This window comes from Kwoniella bestiolae, chromosome 1 (assembly GCF_000512585.2).
Source record: "Kwoniella bestiolae CBS 10118 chromosome 1, complete sequence".
In the NCBI taxonomy this organism is placed as follows: domain Eukaryota; kingdom Fungi; phylum Basidiomycota; class Tremellomycetes; order Tremellales; family Cryptococcaceae; genus Kwoniella; species Kwoniella bestiolae.
Genome location: NC_089241.1, coordinates 5,286,163 through 5,305,782, shown reverse-complemented (window position 1 = coordinate 5,305,782; position 19,620 = coordinate 5,286,163). Strand labels below are relative to the sequence as shown.

The following is a 19,620-nucleotide window of genomic DNA, read 5'->3' as shown; positions in this document are numbered from 1 at the left end:
CCAAAGATAGACTCACCGAGGTAAGAGCCATTTACAACAATAGACCCATCGCCGAGCCACTTCGGAAAGGCTATATATAGGGCATCAATCTCGTCAAACAACGGTATATCTCCTCTTCTTCCAATATCCACGATCAGCAACCGAGCTACAACACAGCACTTATGAAGATGTCACTGTCACTCGAATCAAGTATCAAGCTAGCAAGTGGGCACTCAATCCCTCAGTTGGGGTACGGTGTCTACCAAGCCAGGTCAAAGGAATGCGAGGATGGTGTGAAAGAAGCTATCAAAGCAGGGTACAGGCATGGTAAGTAGCTACTATTCCCCATTTATTGACAGATTAGCTAACAAGGTGTTCTAGTCGATAGTGCTCAAGCGTATCACAACGAAGATAGTAAGCTACCCCCCCACTCTCACCTTGGACCGCACAGCTGAGGTTAATTCTGCACACAGTCGTAGGAAGAGCAGTTCTCCAAACGGATATTCCCAGAACATCCATCTTCCTAACTACCAAGTATATGCCCTCCCACAATGTTCACCCCTCGTCATCAGTATACGAGATCATCAAGAACTCGCTCAAGAAGATCGACAGGACAGGGAGCGATCAGCCATATATCGATTTGATGTTGATACATGCTCCGTTCGGTGGTGAGGAGGGGAGGAAAAATAATTGGGAGGCTTTGGTGAAGGCGCAGAAGGAGGGTTGGATAAGGGATATAGGGGTTAGTAATTTGTGAGTTGATTCGGGCCTTACTGTCTTGTCCATTCCAACCAATCGAGATCCGCTATACCTAACCATAGATGTTTGGCCATTACGATTCGTGAAGCAAGGGGGGGAAAGCTGATGATAGATCTTATCATCCACATGAATCAGCGGCGTACCTCACCTCAAAGCCCTACCATCCCCAAAACCATCAATCAACCAAATCGAACTTCACCCTTTCTGCCAACAGCGTGAGATTGTCAAATACTGCGAAGAGAACGGAATAGCCGTTCAAGCGTATTCTCCCCTAATCAGAGCAGATAAGAACCGATATGAGAATCCCGTCTTGGTAGGACTGGCGAAAAAATATGAGAAGGAGGTGGCGCAGATTCTCATAAGGTGGAGCTTACAGAAGGGGTGGGTAATTCTTCTCTCTCATCTCATCTGAGTTCATCTCTTCCATATGAGAATGTTGAGGTCGAGGAGCAAGGGCAAGGCTGATGATGGGTGGGTGAGACAGGTACATCCCTTTACCCAAATCCGTCACTCCCTCTCGGATCAGGTCGAACGCTGATGTATATGATTTCGAGCTATCCTCGGAAGATATGAACGCTCTTGATGGGTTGGACGAGGGAGCTAAGGGGGCGTGCACGTGGAATCCTGTTGATCAGGCTTAGGAGATGCACTTCCTTGTAGAGTAAAATGATTGGGGAAAATGAGACGCGTGTGGCTTGACTTGAGGATAGTGTTTTCAGTGAAGTATAGTATAGTAATTCAATGGGTCAATTGTATCTCAACGATCATCTACGGAAGTCGGACAGCAACAGTGGGGAAAGAAATAAGGTCAAGAGCAATCATTGTATGATGTGGTTATGGTTATACTCTTCGGATGCTAGATGATGCATACATTGTATTATTGATTGTCTGCCTAATTGATACAGCTATACCATGTAATCATAACGACATATCCTTGTCCACATCTTACATCAACCGTCTATCCTTCTATTCCGAGTATCATCCCTATCCCTGAAAAGCATATCTTTCCCTCAACCTCTTCCCGCATAAAAACATCTAACATACACAGCATGGCATCAGATCCTGCCCTATTCAGATACAAATGTAGAACTCACAACAAGAGGACAAGGCACCCCCAAAATCGCCACGCAAGCTAACAGGGTATTCCCCCAACCCCAATCTAGCTTTACGAACATCTCTGTTGCGAATAGCGGTAAGATGCAGGCGACGATTGATCTTGCCTAAGTGGGTACGATAACAAATTCAATACAGTATATATTACTACCCTTATGATGGGAGTCACTTACCAGCGTGGCTCCTGCGATGGCTGCGGCGGAGTATGGGTGGAATGCGTCGACCAAGCTGAGTGGAAGTATTAGCTGACTCGTCGTTATCAATGGGGAGAGACGTACAAGTTCTGGATAGTATTGAAAGGGAGGATCAACCCTATTCCTATTATATATTGACCTATTATGGGTGCTATCCAATGTGTATGCGAGTCTGCTGTCCAGCCCTATTGCAAGTCATCACACCGAGACAGATCAGTCCCAATGATATCTCTGAGAGCGGGAGAGTTTCGGATGGATATTTGTTACTCACATATATGAACAGCCCAATCGGCATGATGATCATCCCCGTCTGAGTGAGGACAAGCTACATGCGTATATATGTCAGTAACATATTGCATCACTGATGGTAGTTGGAAGATCAAACACACCCTATACTCAGGCTGCCCTTTATCCCCATTCCTCCTCGAGAGGGACTTATATATCCTATCTTGATTATTCGCAGCTACGATCGCGGCGGAGCAGAATCCGAGTCCTATGGTCATGAGTAAGTCAGCTTGTATCCTCCCTAGTATTGTCCCGGACAATACTCGCTATCCAGACTCCGGTACTCATAGTATAGAGGTATGAACTAACCCAGTCCAAGGTAGGAAAGCGGTAATGTCCCCTGAGGCCAGCCATAGGTGAATAGCCCCTCATCCGAGAAAGGCGGACTACCAAATAAGAGTGGTATAGTCGTAAGGAACAGATAGATGAGACCTATATTCAGGCAAGCATTCATTAGCTTTAGCTTGGAGTATGTGGTACGACCAGTTTGGCTGAATCACTGAGCTGAGGAAGCTTATACGATATACGTATCGAGCCGTTTCACTCACCGTAGAGGTAGGCGTAATACATCGAAAAAGCAAATGCCACGGGATTGGTGAATAGTAATCGAGGAGGCCTTGAGAAAGCTTTGCCATAGACCGATAACATCTCTGATTTGGATACCATAGCTGGCATCCACGATAGGTCGGGTAACAACTTAGAAATGCCAGAGCGTGATCGTGGAGCTTCACTGAGTTTCGATGGGTGTGGATCCGAAGAGGAAGTGTGCATTGATTCGTACACTAGGATTTTCTGGATGACCCTATGGTTTCGAATCGGTTTATCAGCTCGACTATAGTGTTGGAGTGGGTCAAAGCGAAACGAAACTCACGGAGCATAAGTCTCTCTCATCACCGCTATCAGCAAGATCGTATTGAGTGTAGACAGGATGGTCATAAAGTAATAAGCCCATCTCCAACCGAAGAACAACAACCAGTATCCCAACATGTTCCCTAGGATAGGTCCGGCCTATTAAACCATCAATCACATCACCAAGATCAGTAATCATCTATGAAAGATCAAATTTGACATAGATAGATGGACTTGGACATACCAATGGGCCCAGAGCGTATATCGAGATTGGTTTACCTCGTTCGGAAGGCTCGAATATCTGATGGAAACCCCGATCTATCAGTGGATATGTAGGAGATGAACGAGTAGTGCAGATGCACACGTACATCTGCGCAGGTTGCCACGCCCAACGACGGAGGAACAGACGCGAATACACCGCAAAAGCTGTGAGTATGCTTGATCAGCTCGCTGTCGATTGATGTAGGAAGTACAAGCCACTTACAATCGCAGCACGATCAATGTCGCCATGCTGAGCAAGAGAGGAAGGAACGGTATTAATACATACCCAACTTTGGTGTGAAAGATCAGGCAGAGGATGCTCACTCGTTCGAAAATCCAGTTCCCAGAAAGAAGATACAATAGGTGACCTGAGAAGAGATGTACGCGATTTGTCGGCCATACAATTCTGAGATTGGGGCAAAGACGAAAGGGCCGGTGCTGAAAGACGAACGACCATATTATAATAAGCGTCCCGTCCCTCCTTCTTCTGGACTTGTGATATCAATATGATTCGGTCGTCACCCATCACACGACTGACAGATCGTACGTAAAAGTAGACAAAATGCTACTCACCCCAATCCCAGAACATACGCCCCGGGAATCAACACCCCCACTCTGAACCCCACCCCAAACTCATCCCTCACAGCGTGCATCCCCGGTATACCAATCGAACTTCCCATAGTAGATATAAAACCCGTCAAAGCCAATGTAACAGTGATGATCCATTTTCTCTTGGTGGTCCAGTTCCGGGGGTTATGCGGTGAGGTGGGATATAACGCGGTGATCCTGCGTGCTTCGAGGGTTGATAGTGAGGTTGGTGTTGGACCTAGGTCATTGGTTCTTGTGTTTTTGGATGGAGGTTGGGCTGTGAGGTCGTCGAGGGGTCTTTCTGGCTGGACAGGATATTCTGAGGTTTGACCATCTAGGTGATCATCCCCTTCTGTTCCTCCAGTTCGATCTTTGCTCTGAACCACCCGACCCAACTCGAGGTCCGGTCCATCTTTCATCGTATTGCTTATCGTTGGTAGATCTGCCGTCTCGGTCGTCTGACCATCAATCCAGGATCAGGGAGGAGTGGGTGATACACAAGTTGTGCAGAGTACAGCTGATACACTATATACTATATACAGAGCATGATGACTGAAGTGACTGAAGCACTTGACTCGATATCTTGGACTTGCTTTCAACTCAACATGGAATAGATAGGTAATCTCGATTGCTTCAATGTCAAGTTACTCTATTTATATCAACCCCGAATAGATCGGCCGCGGTTATTGACCTTTGAAAGGTACCATCGTACACCCAGGTGATCGGTGAAGACCGATAAAGCTGAACATATGGAAGGTTGAAATAAGGAAGAAGGCCATTTTCCCACGGTTGCTTACTTAGTTTTCCTTTTAGCCGATATGCAGATGTGAGGACGGGTCATTACGGCAAGCTAAAAAGCAAATCACAGGTTGAACGTTTCAACTTTTAACTGGGTTCAACAGTCATTCACATATACACATATCAAGTCATCATAAGTTGTATCATCATCTAACCAAATCAGTTGTATCAGACCCAGCCGAGGAGCAGCTACACACCGGACTCCATCCTACGATCGACCATCTCGGAAAGACGATTCACGACAGCGGGTAATACCTAGACTTTCATCGCAATGTCCATCTCCGTCCTCCCCTCAATTCCTCGAGCCTGCCGAGCGTCCTCCTCCCGAATCTCACCTCCCCATGCAAGACCTATACGAGCTCCTGCTCTAGCTCGTACATTCCCAATCGCATTCCGAAGTCTGTCGCTACTACCCTCGAAATCACCTTCCTCCGTACCCTTCTTCTTACCCCACCTGGGACTCGGTGGAGGCAAACATCAAGCGCAATTACCAGAGTATGGGAAGGGGAAGGGGAAGGAACCGAATGAGGAGGAGGAAGTTGATGATAGAGAGTGGGATATGAGAGTTGGTAAGTCCATCCTCCTCCCTTCTTCGGTACATTACAACATCAATCAATACTTGTCGGACGGGTGTGTAAGATTGATAGATTCGTACTGATGTGTGTATGTGATTAGCTCGAGCAATGTTACATCTCCAAGAGACGCTCCCACAATTCTTTGATCCAGATATGAACTCTTCGAAGATGTTCCCGCAGAATGTATTTAGTAAACATATGGTACTGAAATTACCTGCGCCATTACCTCTTAAGGTGGGTGGATCCTCTTGATCTTCGCCTAAGCGCATTTATGTCGCACAAAGCAGCTTTTCATTCCATCGCCAGTGGGTGCATCAGCTAATTTCGACTACAGATATCTTCTTTATCTGGTTATTCTATGGCTTTTACTCTAACCAGAAGTGGGATGCACGGTGAGTCATCGACTTTACAAGCGGTATCGCCGTTTTATACATCTCCCTCTACCTCTCTCATAAATGACTTGTCAAAGATCCTCAAGCTGACATATATATCCTGTCATTCAGCACTTCACACAGACCTCCGATCCGATCTCGAACGAATGTCATTCTCGCCCTCACCTTCCGACCTGGCTAAATCAGATCCCAAATCCGCTTTACTACTATCTCAGAAACCCGTACCTTCGCATCGTCAGAAACAGATCAGAGTGCAGGTGGCTGTGTATGGTACTTTGAGATTACCTCCTCATAAGGTGGGCCTAATTCCCTCTTTCTACACTAAATATAAACCATATTGCAGTATCATGGCGATGTGAAGAACGGTGGCTGATATGACGGTATGTTATGTAGGAAGCAAAATGGCATACATCTTCTCTATACACTTTCTCCCCTTACTCCGGCTTGATAACTTCACATGAAGTTGAAACTATCAGACCCCTACCCGGAGAAGGCGTAGCAGAATGGTTAATGTCGAGATTGCTTGGATGGACATCCAAACAAACCATAAACGAGGGTGGAGCCGTACCGTGTCCTAGGACTGTGGCTTTACCTACTCGGAACGAGATGGAGAGGTTCAAGAGGAGGGCTGGGGATGGTGATAGGTGATGGGATAGGTTGTATATCATTGCTTCGAGTCATGTGATTTGATCTGATTGAGATTCCTTCCAGATGATGACGAGTGATGGGATAGGACATGTGTTGATTCGTAATGGGATTTAACACTACCAGTACCATCATGGAACATTCTGATCAGGTGCCTTTATCGTACTATTAAATCCAAAATTCCTTCACTCGTACAGTATTGATATTTGCCAGTTCGCCACTATTTGATGACTAATCGAACATCCTCTTCATCGGCTCGTGGGTGTGCGAATACATAGTACGTACATGGTAATAAAGTTAGTAGGAGTGAGTACGTACTTGTCTTGTATTTCCATATGGAACACGCCTTGTACAAGTAGGTTAAACAGTCTACTACAGTACCAAATACAGTATGATGGAGACGATAATTTTGATTGGACGGATCACGAGTAATGAAAATGAATATTGACCAGCCGAGTAAAGAGATCTCTCTATTGGTCTTGGTTTGGTTTGGTTTGGTTTGGTGGTAACAAGTAGCCGCCACTCCCCATTTCGGAGATGCCAAAAAACAAACAGCAGAAAGAAAATTATAAATGGCTCAGATATTTCAATATTTCAATCTCATTCTCAATCTTATGTCATTTGATACCGTATCAAATAAACACCCAATCCCATCAACCCATCAACCCATCAACCCATCAACCCATCAACTTAACAAAGATTCCAACAAACCCATTCAGTGTATTCAGTTGATTTATAGTTTTAATTAATCACATTCGTCATTCGTCATTCATCATTCATCATTCATCATTCATCATTCATCATCCGTCATTGCAAGAGATAAACTAAAGATAGAACTTGAAGATTGAATCAGAATCAGAATCAGAATCAGAATCAGAATCAGAATCAGAATCAACATAGCGTCAACTTTACAACCCATATCATACATACACAACAGATATCATCTCAAAGGGAAAGATCGCAAGATCGCACTCGTACATCATCAGATAACATCTACTGGTCATCCAAACAACACAACGAAAGACTACTACTCGTCAACAGATACATATCAAAGATCAAACCACTAGCGTCTCTATCAGATCAGATCAGTTGAGCTGCAGCTGGACAGGGATAGTCTTTGACATTGGGAGCGTTCTGATATTATAGTTGAAGAACGATGCCCACCAGTAAAGAGAGAGAAGACTTCGAGGTGAGTTGAGTGCAAGCTTTTCTCTTGACGTGTATAAACACTCTCTCAGCGCGTACCAGTACCAAGCTGACGAGACGCATCTCATCCCCCCTCTGCCCTTCCCCTTTCCGTCATTCCTGATGGCCCGACAACTCACATAGCTGGAAGATAGCGGAGGTGAAGATGACGGTCATGAGGACCATGAGATCGTTGAAGGGGGTAAAGGGTCTTCGTGAGTTGTTGATACTTACTCTTTACTACCCTTGACATCAGAGAACTCACGGACTGATCATACTCTTTGACACAACCAGCTCAAGTCAAGTGAGAAAGGCGCAGAATCGGATAGCGCAGCGGGAGTTCAGACTCCGTAAGCAGGTGAGTCCATCCTACTTTAATCACGTTGAGCGAGTGTTAACATATGGCATCTTGGCCATTAGCAATATGTGAGTCTTATACCCCATCCTCAAGCACAGACAGAATTCGGCTCTAACGCTGCATGTGATGTAGATACGAGACCTGGAAGCTAGAGTGGAAGTTTTGTCGGGTGATAAAGAAGAGAGAATAGAACTTATGACTTTACTGGTCAGAAACCTGTTGAAAGAGAATAAGGATCTGAGAGGTATGGTCAAGAATATGGCTGGATTTATAGGAGAGGGTGAGTAGAGAGTCTTATCCATCCCCATTAATATATACTCAATCATCTCGTCATTCCGTGGTGACCATCAACACAGTGGATTGTTCAGCTGATACCTAGAGATCTCTCCCTCCTAGGCCTCGGATCATGTCTACCTCGACTTGGTCTCTCGGCTGACGGTCTCGACGCCATCCTCAACCGATCCGATACCGACACAGCGTATGAGGCGTTCGTAAATCTCAAAGCATCCAAGGAACAGTTGGCTGCTCATCCAGGACTCAAATATGGCGAAACTCGTAGAAGGGCAAGTACGATGAAGCGCAAAAGGGATGAAGAGAACCCTACCACGGACAAGGGGAAGGGACGAGCGACAAGCGAGGTTCGAACGGGAGTGACCGTTGGGGCAACAACGAAAACGAGTGGAAGTGGTACGACCACACCTCTACATAGTATCGGAACGAGCGAACCTGCCCTACCAGCAGCGTTTTACACGTTCAACCAGCCTGAAGATGAGAATTATCATTATCTTTTTCCTGATCTCGATACTCTTCTGGCGGGGAACGAGAACGACTCGACTGTCTTTGGTAGACCTCAGACCCAACCTCGACAGATACCCCAAAATGAAGATATCGAGAGATCCATATCCGGCGGAAGTGGGAACGTACCGTTCGCTGACGGGCGTCAGCACGGGTACGCGCATAATATCATGCCTGCTGGTCTGGGTGGTGGGGGATCACCAAAGGAAGAATCCAATGTCCTCCTTGGAACTTCTTCGTCCTCGTCCGGTCCTTCTTCTGGTCCATTAAGTGGACACGGGACAGGGTACAATTTCGGTTTTGGTTCCGGGACGGATACATCGCCTTCGACAATTGACGGTGGATTCGGCTTAACATTACCCAACTCCAGCAGCGTGGGCGGAAGTATCTCCAACCCCTCCCCCTCCGAGATGGTCGGACGAAGTGCAGAAAACCCCATCAGCTCTCTTGCGGGTCCAAGACCGATATTATCCGGTATAGGTTCTCAGGGGAATTATGCGAGAGGACACCCATCACTTATGAGCACCGATCTGGCAAATACCACTTCTGCTGGAAGGGTACAGACGCTCAAGGAGGCCGTTGGGGCTATCACCAACCAGGAGAACCCCCTGGAAGGACCGGGCGTGACTGCTGCTGAGCTTGCAGAGAGGAGGAGACAGCAGGATCAGTTGATGAGGATGATTGAGGAGGGCGATCCGGCCGATAGGAAGATGGAGACTATGCAGGTGGGTTGGATTGGGTGTTCCCCCCTCTCCCGTCCGGAGGAACGAGTGCATCGGTGGATATGAAATGCTAACAGTCTGTTTTCTTCAATCATAAAGTTGATAACCTATCATTTGAATAAGTAAGTATTCTCCGTTCCGTCAGATGCGAACAACCACTGATCGCGACTTTGGATCGTTTGACAGCTTCAGAATGAATCATGAATACCACTTACCCCCCTCGCTCCGACCTACCGTCGTACAACGCACGATACCTCACGAACACGCTATAGACGGGATCATATTCCCTTCAATCAGGGACAGGATGATCCTGCTGAGGGGTGAGTACTTTCGTGTTATCCGCCTTGGTTTAGTAAGTCTTCGAAAATGATTACTGATATTGTCGATGGCAAACAGGGAGATATGATCTGGTAGAAGTCTTCCGAACTATGATGACTGAGGTGAGCCGATCTTTAGGGGGTTGGTTGAGGTTGGTACGATGTACTCGCTGATTTGGTGTACCGTATGTATCAGTTCGAGCTTCACGGCGAGGACGTATTGGATCATCATAATTATGAGATCTCTGAGCGGTTCATCGAGAATTACAGGTACGTCGTGTCCACGATTTTCCTCTCTCCACTCCCCACCCTTATTTATCTTGTCTCATCGTACTTTCGGGGGGCTCGACATGTATTATATTGGCATCTCCTATGGATCAAGAAGGTATACTGATCCCGTCCGTTGATCCGTCCATTAGCATATTGATAGACGACAGCGTAATCAACATATCCAACAAATGGCGAGCGCAGAGAGGCGCGCCGTTATTGATGTTGCCAGAGAGGGAAACCGCCAGTAGACCAGGGGCGGGTCACAGGATCCATGCGGATCATTAATTGAGATGGGTATCACACGTCACATATTCACAAGTGATGTTTCCCATCTGGGGTATTTAAGTTGGTAGGTGAACGGAGGAAAGTTGCAAGATCAAACAAGATACAGATAAGTCACAATATGTTGTATCGAAACTCCACTAGAATAGATGGGATCTCGCATAACAAAATTAATTTGTACCGCTCATGCTCATGTTTATGTATTCATTGTATCTAGCGTAAGTCCGTCTCTGTGAGCGCAGTATAGAGCGCAGTGTCGGAAGTGGGCAGATACAAGTAGCGTCTTCGTCTTGAATTCATTGGACTGGTGAATGAGCTCAGTGACTCTGGCTTGCTGGCTTAGCTGATGGCAGATTACAAACTTTCAATACATCTTTGATTTTATGGTATGGGAAAGAAAGAACAGACAAGCGTAGCTTAGAAGGAATCGATGAGCGATATAGTCATACTAGACGGAGTTATCGATTTACTTTACTAGAATATCACAAAACGCAGAGATGTCATCAGATCAGCATACCATTCCTACATTTTCTTGTTTTTTTTTTCTGCATTATAGGACCGTGTCAGAGATTAAACTCACAGTATAGAATTTCCTATTCTCGTTAGCTCCAAAGAGATCGTGTCTGAGTTCAGGCAGCATCTATAGTTCAAGGGATCAAATGGATCAGCCCGGGCTCATTCGGAGCAACGCCAAACCCAACTCCAACTAACCTTCTCCTCGAGGATCTTCAACCTCTCTTCCAAAGTATTATCCACCTTGATCTTCCCATTCATGGAAGATCCAATAATCCCTCCCGAACTACCATCGTTCAGACCTTTATCGAACGAGATCTTGGTTTCTCGTCCTGAGAGGTCCTTGTATCGCTTTAGGGCGGATTGAGAGGCTTTCTTAATTAGGTCTTCGTCCTTGGGTCGGTGGGTTATGGTTATGTTGGTGGAGAGGAGTTTGAGGAGGACCTGGGGTGATGATGGAGGGAGATGTTAGTGCGTTGAGCGATGGTGAGAGGCGGGGCAGGAGGGGGGAGGGGGGAAGAGAAGGGGGGAAGGAGAGAAGAGAAGGGGGGGTGGAAGAAGAGGGAAGGATGAGGAGGGAAGGAGGGGAGCAAGGGGAGGGGGGAAACTAAAAGTCCTGGTTGAAGCACCCTCAACCCACCTCCAGAACCAGATTCTCTACAGCCTCCTTGTACTTATCCCCCTCACTAAGCTCTTTAACCTGCTTATTAGCCTCCTCAAAGATGTTCTCGAGATGATCGTTCCTCGATCTCAACACCTTGATACGAGAGTTGTTGATAGCTGTAGATTGAGAGATCTTCCAGCCCACTTCGGCTTGTTTCTTCTTTTTCTCGTATTGGGAGTCGATGGAGAGGGATTCTTGTCTTACTATCTTTGCCTGTTACATAACAATTCCGAAGATAAGTATATGTAGCGGTTGAAGAAGACAGCAGCCTCGATTGAGATCGGATGAGCAGCATTGGAATGGAAATGATGAGTGGTGACTTGGTAGGGAAGAGACTGCACCGCACCTTCTCAATAGCAAACTCCTCATCAGCTTTCACCTGGATCTCCCTGGCTTTTTCTCTAGCTTCTTGGGAGATGAATGCGACCTACAAATCCAGCACATTGAATTAGCAACTCATCCTTCGGTATTACCCGCGCAAGACCACATATTACGAGATATGATCACCATGGACATATCTCGCCCAGATAGTAGTATCTGTCGGGGATGTGACGAGGATAAAGGGACAACCTCGCTCTTGGCTTGACCCCACGACCTACCATCTTGTTCATCTCCGTTTGGATCTCGCTGTCGTCCAAAGCACCTGTTCGTGACATTTTGGGCAGTGTCTAATTCTATAGGTGGGTGATATGCTAGTATCAAGGGGAATGAATGCTCGTGATGCCTATGTATAACGATGAAATCAATAACGGATGAATAACTGAATGCTATATGTCATTGATGCTGTGATGCTGTTACCTGATACCGTGCACCGTCAGCCGGAGTATCCAACCGTATATAAGCCTATTTGCGCCATCCATTTAGCATGTATGGTGAGTGGTGGCAGTGAACCAGCACCATGATATCAACGTTCGATAAGATACAAGATATCATTGAGTGCATATCAAGCATTATACGACTATAGAGAGTAGGATATGTATAGTATATGTATATGTGTTACAACCGGGACGTCCCCATAGTCGAAGTCGTCCGCCGTTTCTCTATATGCAGTATCGTACAGGCGTCAAGCTGAAAATAAGAAACTCTTCCCTCCTTGTGGATAACAATGGAGAGGGGAGGGGGACGGGGGAAGGAGAAGAGGGAGTCAGAGAGACGTAGGGCGAAGGGATCTCCGACCTTCACAAGCAAGTCCCGGGCTACCATTTGACAGGTCAAAGTCTGAATGTCCGTACCCTCTATCCCAGCCTATTTAGTCGACTAGCAGCAGAAAACCCAGCTCTGGGTATCGTTCCCGCAGCCTTACCCGTGATAGATTTCATCGGACTAAGGCCAAGGGGTATAACACCATCACCGCTCTAAAATTATGATACCATCAGCGTCATGATTCTCGATGGCCGTTCAGATATACCGCAAGTGATGAGTCCACTTACACCCATGATAGGATCCCACTCGAAAGCTGATTTGACACCTCCCAACAATCTTTTCTTCTTCTTCGGCGCAGCCGCAGCAGTAACAGGCTCGGACTCTGCTTCAGGTTCAGGTGCGGGTACGTCCACCACTTTCTTACTTATTGTCGAAGTCTTACTCTTCGGAGGAGGCTGATTGTCGATATCTGAAGTTTCCAATGGAACCTTCTTCGACTTGGCAGGTGATTTAGCACGTTTGGGAGCAGCTTTTGTCTTCGATACCACTGTTTCTGATTCGGACTCTGACGACGACGGTGAAGGTACAGGTATAGGAGCTGGAGCGGATTTAGGCTTGGTTTTTGTTGAGCGAACAGGCTGAGAGGATCAGACGTTTCATTAGCGTTGATTTGGGAGTGTCAACATTGATAGCTGATCAGAGCTCACCGATTCAGCTTTCTTCGTTCGCTTCTTCGGCGCTACTTCTTCGTCTGACGAGTCGTCCTGTACTGGACTTGCCTGTTTAACCGAATCACATTTAGCGCTGTCCTGAGTTTTGGAATGAGCCAAAGTTTGACAATAAACATACCTTCCTAACCTTCTCCTTCCCATTAACCTTCTTCGGACTACCCTTACTCTTCATCGCCTGCAACTCCTCCTCCACGCCCACGAGCCTATCTCTCTCCTCATTAGCCTCCTTCAACCTCATCTTCAAAGTCTTTTCCCTCTCCTTTGCGGACCTCCTAAACTCCTCGAACTCTTCCAGCTCTTCATCCTTCTTGGACAAATCGCTCTTGAGCATTCTGATCTGGTTCATAAACTCCTTCTTCGATTTTTCCATACTTCCATTCTTTGATTTCTCATCTTTCAACCAATTCTCTAATTCCCCTTTGGCCTCTTTCTCGCGTTCTCTCAATGTCTTGACTTTGGTTTCTAGCAGTTCGACCTTGTTTTCCAGATTGTCGATTGTGGATCTAGAGGAAGCAAGTTCTTTCTGGGTCGAAACGAGTTCTTTGGACGTGGTTGACGATGAGAGGGAGGATGTGGATTGAAGCTGTGTAAGGGAGGAAGACGTTTTCGATAGCGTATGCTATATCGCGATATATTAACACCGTACGAGCTCATTGGTTCAACCATTGTGTGAGAACGGAGCTCACCTCGAGATTCGATATCTGCGCATCCTTCTCTCTCAACTCGGCTAGCAGGTCTCCCTCTTTCGCTTGCAACAACGATATCCTGTGATCGCGCATGACTATTTGTGATCACATCAGCAATGCACTCTTCTCGCCTGGGCAACGAGACATGATGGAAGATATCCGAACAGAACACTCACTTCTCGCTTTCTCGGCAATCACCAACCTCTGTTCCAGCTCTACCACCTGCATCTGTTCCTGCGCAAGCGCAAGTAAAGCTCTCTGCTGCTGTACCATGGACTGTAATTGGAGCTAAGCGGGAACGATCATCAGCATAATCATATTACAGTCCCCTGAAGTAGCCCGGATGAATAGATCCGAAATGAAGGAAGGAGAGAAAGGGAGGAATGACGAACCCACCTCATCTCTCACCCCGTTTTCCGCGACTTTACATCTCTCCACCTCCCTCTGAGCAGCCCTCAGCCTCGCCTTGAGTTCGTTCACCTCCTCGGTCTTCTCCACAACAGTAGTCGAATGAAGACTCTTCTCGGCTTGGATCTTTCGCTAATACAATGTAAGTCCCTTGCTTGTCAGCCAACATCCCTCGTCCAGTCGATCATGGCAGGAACATGGTAAGAGAGGACAACTCAGTACTCACCTCCAGTCCCTGGTTCTTCCTCACGAGCTCGCTGACTTGAGACTGCAAATGGTTTATCCGCGCTTTCGTCGGTCCGGGCGTCTCAGCGTTCTGCTGGAACATCATTGTGGGGGGTAATTTGGGGGGTGTTCGGAGGAGGGACCTCGCTTCTTTATCCCTGGGTACAGCCATCATGCACAATCCTATTCAAGATATCAGGTCGGTCTAAGGCTGAGGTGATTTGAACAATAATGACCAATGATGAAGCAATCAAAGATGATGAGCGAGTGAATTGATCTTTATTTGTTTGTTTACATCCTTCCTCATTTGACATTCCTGGAGAATTAAAGCAATCGCGTACAGTGGCAAATTACGTAATCACTCTTTCAGCTCAATACAAAATCAGATTCATCTACTTCTACAACATTCAACTCTCATATATGCTCTTTTGCTCTTCTACTCGCAAGCCGACTATGCACTCGTATTGATCCTCTCCTCCATCTCTGCCACTCTTAATTCCAACTCCATCTCCTCCGTAACCTCCACCAACAATCCCTGCTCCCACCTCCCCCACACGAAACCGGTATACAAGAACGTAGCGGTCGATGCGCCCAGTAACCCGCCTATGAGAGTGAAGATAGGTTGAATCCACGTTTTGGGTTGCCAAGCTGATCCGATCGTGAGAGCTATCAGTCCTATCAGAGATCCCAAACAGATCTTCAAGTGCAATTTCGACGTCTTGCTTGAGATTCTAGTATATAGCCGCAATACGTCCAATGCAGATCTGACGGTATTGGTTTTAGCCGTTATTGCCCCGGCGGAAGAAGTTGAGGTACGTGGTGATGAGGGGGCGTAGTTGATATTCGGTGAATCAGGGGAAGGTGGAGCGAAGGAAGTGGTAGTGGGATTTATCTGTTCGGGCTCGTTGATAAGTGGTACAAGAGGTGTAAATGAATTATCCGACGATGATATCGAAGTGGTTTGTTGATTATGCGAATTTGATGAGGGTTGACGAGGAGGATCTTCTATAGTGAAGGTCGAGAACAGGGCGAAATGGTCTGAATAGGAGAACGATTGACCAGGTACCAAACCAGTTAAGATCACTTCCGATTTCACACATCTCAGTTTCGGTGCCTTCGCGACTGATGAGGTGATGGGCTTTCCAACTTCCATATGGCCTTTACCCGTGAAATCTCCCAATTCAACTCTATCCCCATTCGCGTTCTTGCTACTTTCACCATTCCCATGATTCTCATCATCCCTATAACCCCACACAAGCGGACGTCGTCTCGCTATAGCCGGTTGCCTGAAGAAAATATAATCTAGCCTTTTACCTCCCTTTTCTAATACGTTGCCAGGTATAGGTTTCCCCGCTGAATATGTGTTGAGTGATGAATCGCATGTCATCCCATATGATTTGAGAGCCTCTTCAGGTGTGGGTTGAGGGGAGAGGTCCATGTTGGCTGTTTGGGTGACTGATTCGAAGGAGTCTGTCAGGTTGGCGTGGTTTTTGAGCATGGCTATAGGGATTGACCAGGGTTGGGAGTTGAAGTCGCCCATCTATAACCATCCATGGACGTGATTAGTAGCTGTTGTTGAGTGAAGAACATAGATAACATGGAGAGCCCGAAAGAGTGACTGTGAAGACTTACAGCCAGTATATATCTTCCTTTAGCAGCACCATTCTTAATCGCATTAGCAAGTTGCCATGATTGAGCTATTCTATGTGCTTGTCTCGTATCTGGCGGATGTTCACCAGCAGCGTGCATCTATACATGAGCCAGTACAACAGTCGGGATCAGCTTGCAATTCTTTGGACCCTTGACCAATACTGGAGCCGCTACTGGAGCCGCTCCTGGAGCTCGTTCCGACTCAAATTCACGTGAGTATTCCAAATTTCAATCTCCCCCAATATAGGATGTATAATAACTATATTCGCCGCAGCCTTTTTAACAAAGAAATCACCCGCAAAAGCTTGAGCAGGCGATCCAGAGAGGGAGTAAGGTAATGCCTGAGCGGATATGAGGGGGAATCGTGTGAAGATAGCCAATCCTGAGCCAAGGGCACCACTAGTCGACGAATTGATATACGAATTAGCGAATATATCCCTTTTTGAGGGGATAACCTCTACACCTCGGGCAGGAGCATGATGCACAGTGTGTGCGTTGGTACGCAAAACTCACGTATGGAAGAACCTAGAGAACGGTAAATTCCTTCTAACCTGTTCTCTAACAATCTCAAAATCCTTGTAGACCCATAATTCCTGTAAACACACTATATCATAGTTCGACGATGCCAGGTATTCAGCCAAGGCTTTGATCCGTATCAGGCGATCCTTCGATATTATTGCTAGTCCCCTATCATCATATATGTACTCATGTCAATTCGAATGTCACTAGGGAACAGAACCGGACGAACACTAAAGGCAGGTATGGAACTCACCAGACGTTGAATGAGAGTACTTTCAATGTACGATCCGGATGATCCGGGGGGTAGTTGGGTATGCTCATCTCGGACGATAACAGGATATCCTCGTTGGTCTATCTGGGAGACGATCAGGTGCGACCTGTTGAAGCAATACGATACAACACTGGGAAAGATGCACAAAGCGGATGCGATATCTATTGACTCTGTTGTGAGTGACGTAGGTTAAAATGCGGTTACGTAACAGCCAAACGTACCCACTAGGCTGGTGTGTTTTTTTCGTGCTCAATGGGATACAATGCATGGTCATTCATCATTCGTAGCACCAGTTCCGAGGGATTGTACAAGACCTCAACTGGCAATGAGAGAGCCTCAAGACAGGAATTAACTAATCAAGTTAGAGTTATAAACCATCCAATCGAGATCCTTTGATTTTCTCCCGACAGTATTCCTATCTACCGCCGCTAACCTTCTTGCCAACCCATTTCCCGAATTTAACAATGTACAACTTATCATACCACTGATCGTCTCTCCTTCCCATATTACTTTGATATTGATCTTGATCCTGTCCATGTTCCAGACCCCCGAGAAACTGCGGGTACTCAGTAACGACAGGAACATCTTTATCCCTAGAAGAATGGTGGAGTAACGACTTTCGTTGTGTGGGCGATCCCGGAGTTTCGACAGGGAAGAAATCAGGTAGAGATACAGCAATGACGAAGATGTATGCGATGCTATTCACAAATCTTGTATCAGTTCTGACGACGGGAGGGACAGGTGGTTGTTGGTTTTTGGCTCACAATTCAAACAACATCTGCAGTATCCAAAATGCCGCCAGGGATCGTATAGGGGCATTGGGGTTATTCACATGACCATGGACGATCCTATATACCGCCACTACGAATAGACAGAGGGTAGGGATGAGGATATAGAACGTTTTGAGGATCGGTAAGTCGAAGTAAAAATGGGTGATTAGGGTGATAGTAGCGAGGAATACGAGGACGACTGATAGCGCCAAAGGTTTTGCTTAGCTTATAACGTCTTGACTTGATGGTGGAAGATCGTCTGAAGGGAAGGATGGTCGCTCACCGAGCGTTAGAACGTAGCTTGTCTCCCTCAGACCTTGGACCACATCGAGCCACTCGGACGATTTGAATGCGTCTGAAGTGACAGCTCCGGCTGCTATGGTAAATACCACACAGCAGATCAAGAGGGCCGAGAGGATCCTATGTCATACTCTATAATCAGCCACAACACCGCTCCGCAGTATGAAGTGTGGTTAACAAACTCACAATCTCAAGGGTTTCAACCACTGTGGTCTCGCAGTGACAGGTACATTACCCTCGATATTCCTCTTCCAGCATTGTATGAACGGGTCGATCAGGAAGATGTACCCGATTGAAATTAGGACTAATTCTGCGACTACAATATCCATCCATTACAAATTAGTCAAGCAACACACAAACCCCAAAAGTAGCTTAGTACTTGTGAGAAAGACAGACCGCAGCTCACTAGTCTCATTCAGCCCATAAGGTCTCTTAGACATCATAATCCTCAGAATTAGCGCCCCAAATCGTGACGCTACGAAGATACATGGTCGTAGAAGCATGAAGCTTCTGGAGGATCGCCGGACCAATCGGTAAAACAACACGGGGAGAGTGAGAGTGTACTAGCACATTTCATACAGTAGGTGTGATAGATCAGCCATCGCTCTTGCAGGGGGCAGAGAGCAACCGAACTCACAGCTATGAGGTAAACAAGGGAGGGAGCGAAATCCCTAGATGTGGGGAATCCACCTGTAAAGTTGATTCGGCCAACTACGTCTTTACCCGCGAAGTTGCTTGACATGATGACTTTGTTGGGTGTAAGTCTCCAAGAAGCTGAATTGAATTACAACAGATCGAAAATAGATATAATATGTTGTGATATATCTCCAAGGATGAGGAAACACAAGAATTAGAAAAGACCGTGAGTATGAATCAGTGTTCTTCCTTCAAATTCTGAAAAAATCCTTACTTCACTCGTTGCGCTGGGGTGCCAGATCTCTCACATTCAATCATCCACCAGTTCTGGTTGATTTTGCAAGCGCACGTACAATCACATACGCCTCAGAAACGATGCTCATGAGCAGCGATAATTTTGGTTAATCCAGCCTTTCGGTTTTTGGTTCGACAAAGCACCATCAGCAAAGCAGCAGGATGAGGCCTCTCAAATCAATACTTCGTAGGAAGCGAACAATACCTCTACCTCGAGATGATGCCATCTTCCAATGTCAAGTGACCTCTGTGCATATACATAGATCTTGTTCGTACAGTAAGCATAATCCTTTTGACGTAAGGCACAACATGAGAAAAACGTTCTTTCTGGAAGTACGCAGGTGCTCAAGTGTTCTTGGTATACGTAATGCCTTTAATGCTCAATTCATTTGTCGATGATATCTGTAGATGTATGGGTACTAATTGATACTATAGGAATGGTA

General features: G+C 46.3%; 8 protein-coding genes across 8 annotated transcripts; 3 read left to right on the top strand and 5 right to left on the bottom strand.

Moving 5' to 3' along the window:
* Positions 1-167: 167 nt before the first annotated feature.
* On the top strand, positions 168-1,379 carry I302_101997 (uncharacterized protein; the record flags this gene model as incomplete). The annotated part of the gene is made up of 5 exons (XM_019187377.1): positions 168-306; positions 361-393; positions 453-732; positions 874-1,119; positions 1,223-1,379. The coding sequence occupies 5 exons, from the start codon at positions 168-170 to the stop codon at positions 1,377-1,379; spliced, it is 855 nt and encodes a 284-aa protein (XP_019050255.1).
* A 343-nt stretch (positions 1,380-1,722) lies between these two features.
* I302_101996 (uncharacterized protein) lies at positions 1,723-4,447 on the bottom strand (the record flags this gene model as incomplete). The annotated part of the gene is made up of 14 exons (XM_065869402.1): positions 1,723-1,773; positions 1,833-1,958; positions 2,025-2,079; positions 2,130-2,230; positions 2,317-2,370; positions 2,435-2,538; positions 2,640-2,762; positions 2,879-3,132; positions 3,202-3,338; positions 3,424-3,480; positions 3,548-3,605; positions 3,664-3,690; positions 3,765-3,878; positions 4,014-4,447. 14 exons carry the CDS (start codon positions 4,445-4,447, stop codon positions 1,723-1,725), a joined length of 1,695 nt encoding a protein of 564 aa, XP_065725474.1.
* Positions 4,448-5,097: 650 nt separating this feature from the next.
* On the top strand, positions 5,098-6,441 carry I302_101995 (uncharacterized protein; the record flags this gene model as incomplete). Its single annotated transcript, XM_019187375.1, has 5 exons — positions 5,098-5,395; positions 5,502-5,635; positions 5,736-5,793; positions 5,905-6,089; positions 6,187-6,441. The coding sequence occupies 5 exons, from the start codon at positions 5,098-5,100 to the stop codon at positions 6,439-6,441; spliced, it is 930 nt and encodes a 309-aa protein (XP_019050253.1).
* A 1,153-nt stretch (positions 6,442-7,594) lies between these two features.
* On the top strand, positions 7,595-10,370 carry I302_101994 (uncharacterized protein; the record flags this gene model as incomplete). The annotated part of the gene is made up of 10 exons (XM_065869401.1): positions 7,595-7,627; positions 7,768-7,838; positions 7,918-7,981; positions 8,114-8,261; positions 8,378-9,501; positions 9,598-9,620; positions 9,685-9,818; positions 9,895-9,938; positions 10,012-10,085; positions 10,235-10,370. The coding sequence occupies 10 exons, from the start codon at positions 7,595-7,597 to the stop codon at positions 10,368-10,370; spliced, it is 1,851 nt and encodes a 616-aa protein (XP_065725473.1).
* Positions 10,371-10,917: 547 nt separating this feature from the next.
* I302_101993 (uncharacterized protein) lies at positions 10,918-12,200 on the bottom strand (the record flags this gene model as incomplete). Its single annotated transcript, XM_019187373.1, has 5 exons — positions 10,918-11,007; positions 11,079-11,324; positions 11,521-11,757; positions 11,891-11,971; positions 12,144-12,200. The coding sequence occupies 5 exons, from the start codon at positions 12,198-12,200 to the stop codon at positions 10,918-10,920; spliced, it is 711 nt and encodes a 236-aa protein (XP_019050251.1).
* Positions 12,201-12,779: 579 nt separating this feature from the next.
* Positions 12,780-14,909, bottom strand: I302_101992 (uncharacterized protein; the record flags this gene model as incomplete). The annotated part of the gene is made up of 8 exons (XM_019187372.1): positions 12,780-12,899; positions 12,975-13,325; positions 13,395-13,466; positions 13,537-14,037; positions 14,105-14,199; positions 14,281-14,392; positions 14,501-14,644; positions 14,739-14,909. The coding sequence occupies 8 exons, from the start codon at positions 14,907-14,909 to the stop codon at positions 12,780-12,782; spliced, it is 1,566 nt and encodes a 521-aa protein (XP_019050250.1).
* Positions 14,910-15,188: 279 nt separating this feature from the next.
* Positions 15,189-17,227, bottom strand: I302_101991 (uncharacterized protein; the record flags this gene model as incomplete). Its single annotated transcript, XM_019187371.1, has 5 exons — positions 15,189-16,277; positions 16,370-16,486; positions 16,600-16,786; positions 16,901-17,074; positions 17,160-17,227. 5 exons carry the CDS (start codon positions 17,225-17,227, stop codon positions 15,189-15,191), a joined length of 1,635 nt encoding a protein of 544 aa, XP_019050249.1.
* Positions 17,228-17,592: 365 nt separating this feature from the next.
* Positions 17,593-18,989, bottom strand: I302_101990 (uncharacterized protein; the record flags this gene model as incomplete). Its single annotated transcript, XM_019187370.1, has 6 exons — positions 17,593-17,875; positions 17,942-18,146; positions 18,231-18,367; positions 18,434-18,563; positions 18,654-18,810; positions 18,885-18,989. The coding sequence occupies 6 exons, from the start codon at positions 18,987-18,989 to the stop codon at positions 17,593-17,595; spliced, it is 1,017 nt and encodes a 338-aa protein (XP_019050248.1).
* Between the last annotated feature and the right edge of the window lie 631 nt (positions 18,990-19,620).